General features: G+C 61.7%; 1 protein-coding gene across 1 annotated transcript; it reads right to left on the minus strand.

The window, feature by feature from the left end:
- Positions 1 to 227: 227 nt before the first annotated feature.
- LOC111179691 (thyrotropin-releasing hormone receptor-like) lies at positions 228 to 8,111 on the minus strand. Its single transcript, XM_089902492.1, has 4 exons — positions 5,886 to 8,111; positions 5,101 to 5,110; positions 4,665 to 5,035; positions 228 to 2,623 (listed from the first exon to the last, which is right to left on the minus strand). Exons 1-4 carry the CDS (start codon positions 6,221 to 6,223, stop codon positions 2,245 to 2,247), a joined length of 1,098 nt encoding a protein of 365 aa, XP_089758618.1. The 5' UTR covers positions 6,224 to 8,111; the 3' UTR covers positions 228 to 2,244.
- Between the last annotated feature and the right edge of the window lie 5,187 nt (positions 8,112 to 13,298).

Consider the following 13,298-nt stretch of genomic DNA (forward strand, 5'->3'; position numbering starts at 1 on the left):
AACAAAGTTTGAAGCCAGGAACAGAGTAAGCAGGAAAAGCTGTCCCAGCTGTGCTGCGTCCATCGGCGTCCACGCAGGAAAGCCTGCAGAGCTCGCCTCCATTTCACAGATGAAGGAAGAAGGGGCCACGGCTCAGGTCTCGGGACAGCAAGTAACGCGGCCGGGGCTGGCCTCTTAACGCCAGTGCCCAGACCTGGGCCCCGCACACCCTCAGTGGCCACAGGAGATGCTCACGCCCAGGCAGCCTCCATCCCTTGAGCTCAGCCACAAGGTCAAGGTGAGGGCGTCCTCCGTCCAGTGAGGCCCCATCTTCTCATCGTCCCCCATCTGTCCCTTGGCTCTCTCTGGGGACAGAGCCCCACCACGGCCCCAGCTTTCAGGACGCCCTTCCTCCCTGACCGAAGTAATTCCCCATTCCCACCTCCTTCCATCCTGGAAGTCACATTTGGGTGACCTCTGGACACACAGACGTCCTCCCAAACAAGTGTCCGCGGAAAATCTGCTTTAATGAGCATCACCGGGGCCCAAGAGGAAAATAATTTCGGAGAGAATGGGGATGGGGTCAGGGTCCTGTACCTTTGGCCTAACGAGCTTTGTGGTCAGGAGTTCAGCGGCTCACCCACAGGGGACAGGTGACGGCCTGAAGGTCTCCTGGCCTGTTTCCTCACCAGTAAAACCGGGAGAACTGGAGGTCCCCCTTGACAGGGTCATTGCTGCGTTAGAAGGGCTGCTTGTAGCGGGCTGGCCTGGAGCCCCTGACCGTCAGTAAGGACCACCAGGGGGAGGATCCGGCGTGGACAGGCGGCAGGCAAGGGGCCAGCGGGGCCCACCGTCTGCGGATGTCACGTGACCACGGTCACACCCACTCACACCCACGCTCTCCCCTCATTGGTGGATCAGCAGGATGGACAGCCGCAAGCACCAATGGAAGGCCGGGCATCAGTTCGTACCGTTTGGCCGACACCATCCGGCCCCTGTAAATAGGCCGCGTCCTCCCCCCGGGGCCCGGACGGCTCAACGCATAGCAGGCCGCCCGCCGGGTCCTTGACCTGAGGGCTAGCTCTGGGGTCCCAGGTCCTGGCCGCTCGCATGTGGCCCTCGGCCCAGCCTCCGCTGGCGCTTGGAGTCAGAGGAGAGGTGACAACCGCTGATCTGTGTCCCCTCCCGCGACTTTGAAAGCACTTTCCATACAGAGTCTCGCCAGGGAAGTGGCGGGAAGAAACTGAGGTCTGAGGTGCTGAGAACCGGGCCCCGCAACGGTCCGACGCCCCAGCTGGCCCAGAAACACATCTGGCTCCCCCGCGGAGGGCTGCTTCTGCCACCTGACGCCTGAATTGTCAATGCCTTTGGCTGCGGCGTTCCACCCACAAAAGAGATGGAGTCCGAGAGGAAGAAGCCTGGGGCCTGGCCGTGCCCCTCCGGTGCTGGGTGTAGAGGGCGGTGGTCAGCAAAGCGGGCCCCACGAGAGCAGAGCTTGAACACTTCGGGCGAGGGGGTTCAGGAAGGCTTCCTGGTTCTGGCTCAGGGGCCCGAAGAAACACAGCGCTCTGCTCTGTTTGTGACCCAAGGCAGCACCACTCAGGGCTTGTGGTCCAGGGACAGAGCTTAAAGGGGAGGAGGCCGGAGGCCCGGGTACCGGCCAGCCTCAGCACATGTGAGTGGTGAGCCTGTCAGCAGTGTCTCTGGGTGTCAGCGGTGGAGCTGGGTACCCTTTCTGTGTGGCACCAGGTGTCACCATCCCGCTTGGAAAACGTTGCAACACGGGCTCTGCCCACAGCCAGACTGACACAGGCTATCATGAGAGACTGGAAATGCATTGCTGTAATACCCATCAGGTGGAAAACAGAGCACTCTTAAACGAATGAATAATAACAGATGGAAGGTCCTAACTTTACACCAGTGAAGGCTGGCACCCTCCCAGCTTCTTCCTGCTCCTACCCCCCTCCCCACTTCCAGAAGAGGGGAAGGAGCTACCCAAATGGAGTCCAGCCACCGGGCCAGAACTAGGACACGTGACCAGTCCTCGTTCATGGGGAGGGAAGGCACCGGGGACCCAGAAGAGCCGTTGGCAAAGGAGTGTCTCCCCTCTCCTGGCCCTGCCAGCCACCAGCGGACAGGACCCAGCACAGGAGCAAACCGAGGGAGGCGAGAGGGGCTGGGCAGGGGGAGGGCAGCCCTCAGACGGTGCTGAAACCAGGCCCCTCCTGCTGGAGTGGCGGCCCAGCTGCCTGAGGGCCCGTGACCTCACTCCCGCGGGTCTGCGTCTTCTGGGGTCCACGCCGTAGCTGGTGGAGCTGAGGCCAGCCGTGCGCCTCTGTGGCTCCTCCATCCCGCCCCCGCACAGCCGCTGGAAGGCAGCCGGAACTTCGGGGACGTGAGGCTGTAGATGTTGGGGTTGATGGCGCTGTTGGTGTAGACACAGGTGCGGCAGAAGAGGAGCCCCCAGGGGTCCAGGAAAGGCCGGGCCACAAAGGAGTAGAGGAGCACCAGTGTGCGGTAGGGCATCCACAGGACGGCAAAGAGTGGCACGACTACCACCAGCATCGGGGTGACCTGCAGGGCAGGAGGGCAGGGGCGGGAAGCCCCGGCACCCGGCACACCAAGTGACCAAGGGACGTGGCTCCTGCCTCAGGGCATGTTTGCTAGGTGATGAGAGCGTTACTACAATAATCACTGAAACTACCACTGCGTATGGCTCTGTGCTAAACGTTTCCTGTGCAGGAGCCCGGGGCCGGCATTCAGAGCTGCGCTGGTTGATGCGCTCATGAAATAGCCCCACTTCAGGTGGTAAATACTCACTGCCCCGAGCCCCCTGGCGCACCCTATCCCCCAGACCTCTCAGACGCCCAGCAAGTGAAGACCGGATGCCTGGAGCGGGGCCTCGGGCCCGGGGTGACACAGGAAGGCCCCAGGTGGACGCTGTGGCTGCTGGCACTTAGGTTACGTCCCCTGCACCGGGCCCTCCAGTGGTTCTGTTTTCATCTCCACATGAAGGACGAGGAAGCAGGGAGTTCCCTGGTGGTCCAGTGGTTAGGACTCAGCACTTTCACTGCCAGACCCAGGTTCAATCCCTGGTCTGGGAACTAAGATCCCGCAAGCCACGAAGACAAAAAAAAAAAGGGGAGAGGAAGCAGAGGCTCAGAGTGAAGGATGACACAGCACACGCACCATGAACCAGCTTCTCCTGCAGCCCGCCTGTGCTCACCACTGTCCTGAGTGGCCCAGCCAGCCACAGTCATATCCCCATTCTACACCCCAATCTGTTCTTTCAGCCCAGGAGTGAGTCGCCAGGCCCAGAAGACAATCCTGTCAGGAGGGGGGGCTGATGACAGGGACACGCTGGGCTCTTCCACCTCACTTCCAGCTGCCAGCCCAGGGTCCCGGCTTCTCTGCGAGGGAGGAGGGTCAATGGGAGGGGAAGGGACACGTGTCCTGGCCACCTCCGAGGGCAGCCTCCACTGACCCACGCAAGGAGCTTCCTATGGGCCCCAGAACTGAGGGGAGGTCTCAGGGGGGCCTGTCATCTGCTCTAGGCTTGGGCCCTCCCTGCTGCCGCCTTCAGGATGCAGGGGCAGTGGGTGGGAGCATGGGTGCTGAAGCCGGCAGGTGTAAGCTGTGTGACCTTGGGCAGCCCACTTAACCTCTCTGAGCCTCCCTCTTCCACTTGTGGCATCAGGAGAATAGCAGTGTCCTTCGTGGGTGTGTGGAGGGGTAGTGGGGAGAGGGGTCCCCATGAAGTCATCACTCTTTTGCCCCAGGAAGTTTGACATCTCTCTGTCCATAGCTTTGTGCTGGGGCCATGCTACACCCCGAGTGCCAGCAGGCCTTGGCCACTCTGTGCTTCTGGCTCTCCCTGTCTCTCCATCTCTCTCTCTCTGCATCTGTCTCTCCTTCTCTCTCCATCTCTCTCTCTCTGTCTCTCTCCCTCTGTCTCTCCATCTCTCCCTCTCACTGTCTCTCTGTCTCTGTTTCTGTCTCTGTCTCTGTGTCTCCCTCTCTGTCTCGCCCCCTCCACTCACATCTCTGCTGCTCATCCACAGGGACCCTCTCTGCTCAGCCCTCCCCCTGCCTCAGCCTCTCCGAGTGCCCATTGTGGTTACATGTGGGACCTGTGCACACCTGTCTGGGGCTCCAAACGTATGGGGATCGCCCTGAAACTGGAGGGGGGTGCGGCCCCTCCGCTCAGAACCCCGGCTCCCTCCACTCGGAGCCAAGTGCTTCCGGGGCCCCCCATCCTTGCTGACCCTCGTGAACCAGGCCCTCCCCCTGCCCCCCTCCCCCGCCACCTGGACCACTTCCCGGGTGTCTGCTTGGTCACCTCATATCTTTATTCAGTCATCACCTCAGCAAGGTCTTCCCGAACTTTCCCCTAAACTCCCACTCCCCGGGGCTCCATTTCTTCCTCTGACAGGGTCTATGTTTACTTGTCCTGCCGTGAGCCCCGGGGGCGGGATGTGTATCTTGTTCTGTTCTCCCCTGTGTCCCCGCACCTAGAAACTGGCCTGGCACACAGTCGGTGCCCAGGGGACACCTGCCGAGTGAGTAGGTGGGCGAACGTGGAGCCAGCACCCCCTCTCTGTCCATTCACGCCTCTGCCGGATCTCCCTGCCTCTCTGCAAACCGACCCCGCCCACCCCTGCTCCCCACCGGCCACCCCTGCCCACCTGCTTCCTGGAAGAAGGGGAGACTCTGGCTCCGGGGCAGCTGCCCGCTGCACCCTGCCTGGCCCACAGAGCTGCCTCCCCTGGGTTCCGGGCTCTGGCCAGTCCTCACCACCCCCATGCTGGCCCCCGAGTTGGTCCCCGAGCTGTGGCAGGTGGGCCGGGGAGCTCTGGAGCAAGACCCTCCCTATGAGACTGTAGAGGACGGTTGCCTCCAGCAGGGCGTAACGAAGAAGACGGTGAAGTCCAGCAGGCAGATGGGCAGGTGCAGGCTGTGGCCCCCGGTGCCCGCCAGCATCCAAGGCCACCAGGAAGAACCAGAACAGGCAGTAGACGGACGTGGTCCCCCAGACGCCGGCCACGACGCACACGGCCTGTGGCCGCATCGGGTATCAGATGGCGAGGCACCTGCAGGCCACAGGGCAGTCACGTGACCCACCTGCCGGCCCCTGGGATTGGGCCATGCAGGGTGGTCCACTCAGCTGATCAGATTCCCCGATGGGGAACCGAATGTGGGCGCAACGGTGGAACTGCCCCTTTCATAGGGGACCTGGGAGGCCGTGATGAGGCAGCTTCGGGGACTGGCAGGGCAAAGGTGCCAGTCTTGAGGGGAGGGCAGGGCCGAGTCCGAAGGTGCAGCCCCTCGAGGTCCGGCCAGGCCCACAAGGTTCAGAGTGCCCTTGCGAAGACCTTGACCTTTGTGCAAATCCCAGGGTGGGTTTTCTACTGTCCACCGCCAAAGGTCACAGGCTGAGGGGTCAAGGACATTGTGACCCTAGATGGGTCCAACAGGGGAGAACAAGGACCGGGCCAGTGTATGGATGTCAGAAGGCCTCGGTTATGTCCCCGTTCTGTGTAGCCCTGGACGAGACATCCTAACCCTCTGAGCCAATGTGCTGAAGGCCACACGGCTGGGAAGAGGCAGAGCTGGGCTTGAACCCGGTCAGTGGGTTTCAGCGTCCACATGCTTAGAGGCTAGATGGCCTCTCAGGTGTTAATTTCATAGCTGGAAGAGGCCCAAGAGACTGTCTGGTCCCAGTGCCCACGTTCCCGGTGGGGACACCAAGCCCAGAGGAGTGCAGGGTTGCCTTGGCATCCCGCAGCAAGTCAGTAGCAGAGGTGAGATGAGAAGCCCGCTTCCTGGCGCCTGCCCCCGCCCTCGCCGGTTTCCTGCAGGGTCCCACACAGCGCTCCCTCCATAAATGGGGAGCAGACTCAGTTTACCAAGGCTCGTGGCCAGGAAGTCCGGGCCTGCAGGAGGGGTTGGGGTGTACCTCCCTCTCCGCGGCGAACGCCGGGACGGAGGAGTTGGAGGCACGGATGCCCAGGTACCGCAAGCAGGTGATGCCCAGGCAGCCGGCGTGGCCGCAGACCCACTGCCCAGCCAAGCTTTTGGAGACGGTGGGCAGCCCGGCAGCCACCAGCACAGTAAGGTCTGCCAGGGCCAGGCTGACCAGGTAGCCGTTGGTGGGCATGTGCATGTCCCGTGTGGTCAGCACCACCATGGCGTTGCCCACAATGCCCACCACGCACACAAGGAACACCAGGAAGACCGAGACCATCTTGTACTCAGGGCTGGGGACGGCATCACTGGGAACCAGGGACACGGCGCTGGGGCTGCCCGGCCCGCTCCCGTTTTCCACGGTGGCTGCACAGGCGCTGGAGGGGGAGGGGACTCCGGGAGGCGTCCACACCAGCAGCCGGGCCTCACGCTGCTGGATGAACACCTGCCTCTCCAGAGAGCCTGGCCCCAGGGACACGCAGGGACCTGGCGCCCGTGACGTGACTGCTTGGCCAGGCGAGGGACAGAACAGGGATGCTCCTTCTGGCCTGTGCCATAAATACAGTCAGTGAGCCGCTTGCTCTGCCAGCCTCAGTCCCCTGGTACGTAAATGCAGACGACGGTCATACCTAAGATGCGAGACGGAGCGGAGGTTACCTGGGAGGATGCACCTCCTGAGCGCTCAGCGGCCAGCTGCCACCTGTCACTAGGAAGCCACACAGCATGTCCAAGCCCCAGCCAGCTCATCTGTGAACCTGGGGGAATCAAGACACCTGCTTCTCAGGGACACGGTGAGAGTCCCACAAAACGGCAGGCACGGAAATTTTGGGGCCCGGAGCCTGGCACCTGTCGCATGTCCGTTACTAATGTTAAAATTGAGGCTTTAATCACCCTGGGCCTCACTCTCCCCATCCTTCAGGGGGTTCTAGCTCAATCCCGGGTGGGCTGTGCGGAGTGGATGAGACGGGAACGCCCAGGGCGTCCGCAGGGCCCCAGCCGCGGCTACGCGGGCTCTGCTCCCTCTTGCTCTGGAAACGCCAGGGTCAGCCAGCCCCCCTCCACCCGTCGGGGTTCATAGGCGCCCCTCTCTCCCTTCTCAGCTCCTGGAGTGATGGCAAAAAGGGTTTGTATTGTGAGCGGATTGAGGGGTGAAGTCACAGCTGGGACTCAGGCAAACGGGTGAAGGCCCAGGGCACACGCAACACTGATGCCACACGATACACAGCACAGGTACACACGCACACCACACACCACGCACCTCCAGCCTTTAACCCCGTAGGTGTCACCAGCCAGCAGTGCCGCGTGCCAGCTCCCTCAGAGCGCAGCCTCGCCCCTGGCAGCCCCGCCTCCCCGCTGGACAGGCGACCCAGGACCAGAGCGGAGCCAGAGCTCTGCTAAACAGACGGATCCAAGGCTGACAACACCAGAGCTTCACAGGGCGGCCCCCACTGTGACCACGGGGCAGGGCCCAGGGTGCAGAGCTAGGGCGGGGCGGGGAGAGAGCTGGTGGCCCCAGGATGCCGGCTACACGCCCGCACACACATGCAATACACACATAACACACACGAACCAAACCCCCCTGCACAGCATACCCGCCACACACAACGACACACACACACATGCATCCACTTCTGCATGCACACATTTACCCACGCACACCTGTACCCACAACACAGGCACCAAAAGCACACAGAAGTACACAAATGCACATCACAACCCAGGCATCTGTGCTGTAGCTGAAGACACACACCGTCCACGCTCACACACCCAGGTGCACAAGCACGCAGAACACACGCCACACACCTGTGCCCACAGGCGTCTGCAGACACTCCCACACACGGATCCACGTGGCCTGAGGCCCCTCGCTCTCCTGGAAAAGAGCCTCTCTCCCGTTTAGCTGGAGGAGACAATGGCCCCAGGGTCACAACAGCCGCCGCGACCCCAAAGCCGGCGGCCCGGGGTCAGGACAGACCCAGAGCTCTCCCAGCAGCCCCCCACCCCCGTGTGCAAGGGCCCCTGCGGCCCGGCGCTCATCCGGCGGTCCCTGCCGCCTCGGTGTCTCGGGGACCCCCTCCTGCTCACCTCCATCCCCCTCCTGCCTGCGTGAGCCTGTCTGAACAAAGCCTTCCACCAGGTGCGCAGCCGGGACCACCGTCTCCCAGCTGAGAACTTACCCAGCGAAGAGCCTCAGCACCTTGCTCCTGCCAGTGGAGGACAGAGACAGAGGAGAGCCGATCCCACAGCAAGGCTTCTGGTTCTGCAGGCTGCAGTGCCGCCCACAGACGTGCTGCGTGCTCACACGCATGCGCCCCCACCAACCTCTCCCCGCCCCCCCCCCCCCCCGGCCGCCCTTGCGGGGCTGGAGGCAGCCGAGACAGCTTCCCCCGCAGGGACACCTGTGAGGAGAAAGCCCAGCCCCCTGACTTCCCCAGGCCACAGGTTCGCCAGGCTGGGAAGGACCCCGCTAGCCCGCTGAGCCCCTAGAGCCTGACAGGAAGAGGAGGAGACCCAGGGAGGAGGTGGGGAGGGCGTGGACTGGTCCCCTTACCTGGGAGGCTGGGATTACCGGGGCGGGGGGCGGGGGCCTCCGATGTCTGGACTCTGAAGGTGAGTCTGGTGTGGGGACCGCCCCCCGAGGGCCTTCCACTGTGATCTGGAGAGGCGGAGGGGACCCTGAGCTGAGCGCCGTGCTGGCTGGGAGGCTGAGGCCCGGGCAGGGGTGCAGGAGCGGGACTGGGGCCCTGGCCTGGGGGCTCCAGGGAGCAGGGATGCCCCACCCTTCCTGCCGGGCTGGGGCTGCCGCTGTGCACCCCACGGCTGGCACACCTTCTCTTGGCCCGAAGGGGCCCCTCTGCTGGCTCAGAAAGCAGGAATCGCAGCTGGCACCCCCAGATGGCCAGCGGCCTGGCTCTTCCAAGGCATTTAAAGTGCAGATTCCAGTGCCAGGCCCGGATGCCTCAGGCTGGAGGGACCTGGGTAGCGTGCGGATCCCTGGCCACCAAATGGAGCGTCCAGGCGAAGTGCCCTTGAATACGTCTCCCAGAAAGACCAGCGACACCTAGTGTCTTTTCTTGTTTCTTCACGTCTTGATTTTGGAACACAGTAGACTCAGAGAAAGGTGCAGGAAACATGAAACAACGGTTGAATGAATAAAGCGAGCACATGGGTGCCACCGCCCGCCCCCACCCTGGGGGCGTCCCCATCACTGTCTTGTGTCGTGCCCGCCTCGGAGCTTTCTATAACCGGAGCCACTGCAACTGTGTCCTGCTTATTCCGCTGACACCGGCGGGTGGGGACTCACCTGGCTGTGTTAACCAGCTCATCCGTTTCCCCTGCCGTGTGATCCTCTGCCGTAGGGCTGGGCTGCAGCATGTCCACGCAGGATGGACTCTCAGTGGACTTCTGGGTTGTTTCCAGTTTGGGGGACTCAGACGCCACTGCGGTGAACACTCCTGTACGTGAATCCTCGCTGAGTGCATTTTCATCTGCTTGGTCCCTAAGATGTGACTCCCAGGACCTGGCTGGACACAGAGATGAGTGGAGGCAGGGGCAGGGCCGCTGGGGAGGAGAAAGGGCGGCAGAAGCGACAGCATGCCGGGCAGGCTGTGGTCCCACTGCCCCAAAGATGGCAGCCCAGCTCCCCACTGGGGCTGCCTGGAACACTGGGAGGGCCACACGGAGGGCTCCGAAGTACCCGGTGGGCAGGGGATCTCCCTGGCTCTCCCTGCCACCCCTAACCCACCTCCTGCACCTCTCCCCTCTCCTCCAGGATGGCCCTCGCCTGGGAATTCCGCTCCCAGGACAGCTCTTGACTGCTGTCCTCCTGGCTGGTGCTGAAATCACCAGGCTGGACTACAATCTGTCTTCAGCCTCACATTTGGCCCTCGCGCTACACCACTTGCCTTGCTTTTGGGCACGGGGCTCCTCCTTCTCTCTCTCGGACAGGAAAAACGTGCCAGAGGGGCAGAGGCATCGCAGCCCAGCACCTATGTATAGAATGCCTCATCCGCCCTGAGTTCTCACCCACTAGCTCACCTGTGGACAGACCACAACCCACAGACTTCCCCGCGTCTCCACCCTCCGGGTGCCCCTGGAGTCCTGCAGCCAGCAACACCCCACCCGAGCAGCCCAGAAACCCTCGGTGGCTTCTCCCAGGTATGACGCAGTTACGGAGCTCTTGTTCACAGTAAGACAACTCACTGACAACTTAGATGTCCACTCGGAGTGGTAAGGACTTGATGCTATGTCCCCACAGCTGGATGTCTGGCAGTTAAAACAGATGTGGTTGAGAAAAACTGATTGGCATGCGATCCGTTGAGTTAAAGGGCGGGCTGCAAATCGTAGGTGAGCGCTCTCACCTGTTTGCAAAATGTATTCGTGTCTAATAGCAGCCATCCTCCAGGAGCTTGGCATGTGCCAGGCATGGGGCCCGGCCCTGGGCATCTTGTGTGGCCATCACAACTATCCCCTCATGGTGACAACTGTTATTGTCGCCATTTTTCAGAAGAGAAAGCAGAGCCTCACAGACACAAGTTGGTTAGCTCAAAGCCACAGAGCTAGTCAATGGTAAAGCTGGTATCTGAACCCAAATCTCTCCTTCTACAAAGTTGGTGTCCTAGGCCACAGGCTCCAGAAATGTCTGGAGAAAAGGGACACCCAGCACCTGGGTCACCTTGTTTCTCTGTCTGCATCGATAAACGTGGGTTGATGCTGTAGTTAGGAAAAGAGACGAGGGATTTCCCTGGTGGCGCAGTGGAGAAGACTCCGAGCTACCGCTGCGGGGGGCCTGGGTTCGATCCCTGGTCAGGGAACTAGATCCCACATGCATGCCACAACTAAGAGTTCACATGCCGCAACTAAGGAGCCAGTGAGCTGCAACTAAGGAACCAGCCTGCCGCAACTTAAGACCACATGCAACCAAGTAAATAAATATTTTTAAAATATATTGTAAAAAGAAAGAAAGAAAAGGAGATGAAATGCCCCACTGAAAGGCTGCCTGTCTCATGGGATCCTTCCTGTATTTGGTCCCAAGGCCCTCCACCTTGATGCCCTGCTACTCCCTGGAACCATCTAGACGTCTCCACGGCCCAGGATCCAAAGCGTAAATGTCCGGTCCTATGTTGGAGGCCCTTCTGGCTGGTTGGTGGCCACACTGTCTGGTTATTAATGAATATTTGAGCAGCATGCCTGGGTATTTTTGGCCATGGGTTCTGCTGGAATCTGGGCAGAGAGGAGTGGATGGCTCCAGGCCAGGTGAGGAAGGGGTGGGGTGGGAGGTGCTCCTGGAGAGTGACGTGATGTCTGTGTCAAAGAAGATGGAGGCAGAGACAGAAGGCTGTAGGTGTAAAGAGACTAGGCAGGCTGGTGCTTGAAAGGGGAAAAGTCACACTCAGGCAGTGAGCTCACACAGAGGCTGGGCACCTGTGGGTGGGGCGCCTGGTCCCCGCCATGGCAGCGCCCCTGCCGCCTTGGTCGTCTGGTGCCAGGTGACTGACCACCCCCAGCACAGGACTGGCACTACAGCTTGCTTGTTATCCTGCCTTTCTGCCGGCGGCTCTTCTGCACGTGACGATGGCTGGGACGGTGTCCGGCTGCCTGTCTAGTGCCCACAGGGAGGATGGGCCGGCTGGACGGGGCCTCTGCCTCTCCCTGCAGCCAGACCAGCAGACAACCGGGCTCCTGACACGACAGCTCAGCACCCTGTCCCCTGCGTCGCCAAGGCCTAGCCAGATTGAGGGGCTGCTGGGGAGCTCAGTCCCCGCAGGCAGGCAGGATCCCTTGGGGCCGTCCTGGAGCCCGGCCACCACAGTCTACTTGTCTTCAGCATAGGACGCTGCTGGCTGGACCACAGCATGGCCTGCGGGTTCACATGGGCTCTGTTGGGGGCCGAAGTGGAGCAGGGTGTTGGGGTGTGAAAGTGCCGCACCCGGGTTGTCACCGCAGGAGGGAACCCCGGGTCCTCGATAAAGGCCTTGAGGTGGGAACTGAGCTGACCTTCATCCCTTAGCTCAGTATTCACTCATCAGAACCTCCCTGGCGGCCCAGGGGTTAAGATGCCGCGCTTTCACTGCTGAGAGCATCAGTTCGACCCCTGGTGGGGGAACTAAGATCCCACAAGCCGTGCGGCGAGGCCAAAAAAAAAAAATCATTCATTCATTCATTCATTCACCAGGACCAGCCTGCCCAGGCTCTGCCGTGCGAGGGGCCCTGGGGCCACAGAAAAAACACAGCTTCAGGCGAGGAGGTCCCAGGACCCCTTTCCCCTAACCTCCCCGGGGCCTGTGAACCTCATGAGACAGGGGCAGGCAGCCACCCGTTGGCTGGGTTTCAGGGTTGCCCCTGGATGTCTCCAGGGAGGGAAGGAAGCCAGGTGGGGTCAGTGCCGGGAACCCCATGAGGGCAGGATGGAGCCTGGAGGGACGAGGGGTCCCACGGGGTCAGCACCCCTGACGGTGGAGCCCATCCTTTCCTGAGAGTGGAGCCCTCTCACTGCGTCTGCGTAGGGGCTGCTGCGATGTGAGTGGGGTCTGGATGAAGATGGGGGAGTGTGCACGTGTGTGCACATCAGGGCCCGCACATGAGCCTGCGCCCACCTGTGCCCTTCACCACGTGACCGTGAGCTAGTGCAGGGGACGGACAGCATTTGAACGTCCAGGAGCCTGAGGCCCTCCCAGCATGGGACCCCAAATGCCCGGACTGGCGCGCCCTCTGGTGGCTGACTGGCATCCGGTCGCTTGGAGAGGGGAGGACTCCTGGTTCCCTCCTCGCGGTGGATCCGTCCAGCAGATTCATTTTCGCAAATGTGGCTTTCAGACAGAAGCCCTCGTGTGGGGCTCACCCTCGCCCCTGGACAAACTCATAAAGACACACACGCATACGTTGAGGCATTTGGGGCGGGGTCGAGGGGATGAGCCCTGAGCGAAGGCAGAGGGCAACGTGAGCCCTGCACCCACCGTGGCGTCGGGGCACAGAAAGCAGCAAGCACAGCCTTGCTGAGCTGAGGAGGCGGGACACACCGGCCGGGGCTTGAGGGGAAGCTCCCACCCTGGAGAAAACCTCAGGAACCAGCAGAAAGCACCTGGGGGGGGAAGGTCCGCGGCGCGGAGCCAGCAGTGTGTGGCACTGGGAGAGACAGGTTGCAGATGGAGCCTGCGGACGGGGAGGTGGGCGTAGAAGGCCTCCTCCCCGGGAGCACGGACCAGCCCTGGTGACTAGAAGCAAATCTTAACAGGGCCCAGTGATCTGCTAAAACCACCTGCCGGGAAGAATGAAGCCTCGCCTTCTTTGGGAGTAGATAATTCATCCACAATGTCCGACAGCAAATTGAAAATACAAGGGGTGTGCTGAAAAAGGGC

Source organism: Delphinapterus leucas, chromosome 20, assembly GCF_059928025.1.
Source record: "Delphinapterus leucas isolate spDelLeu-1000000601 "Yukka" chromosome 20, BTC_Dleu_Yukka2, whole genome shotgun sequence".
NCBI lineage: Eukaryota > Metazoa > Chordata > Mammalia > Artiodactyla > Monodontidae > Delphinapterus > Delphinapterus leucas.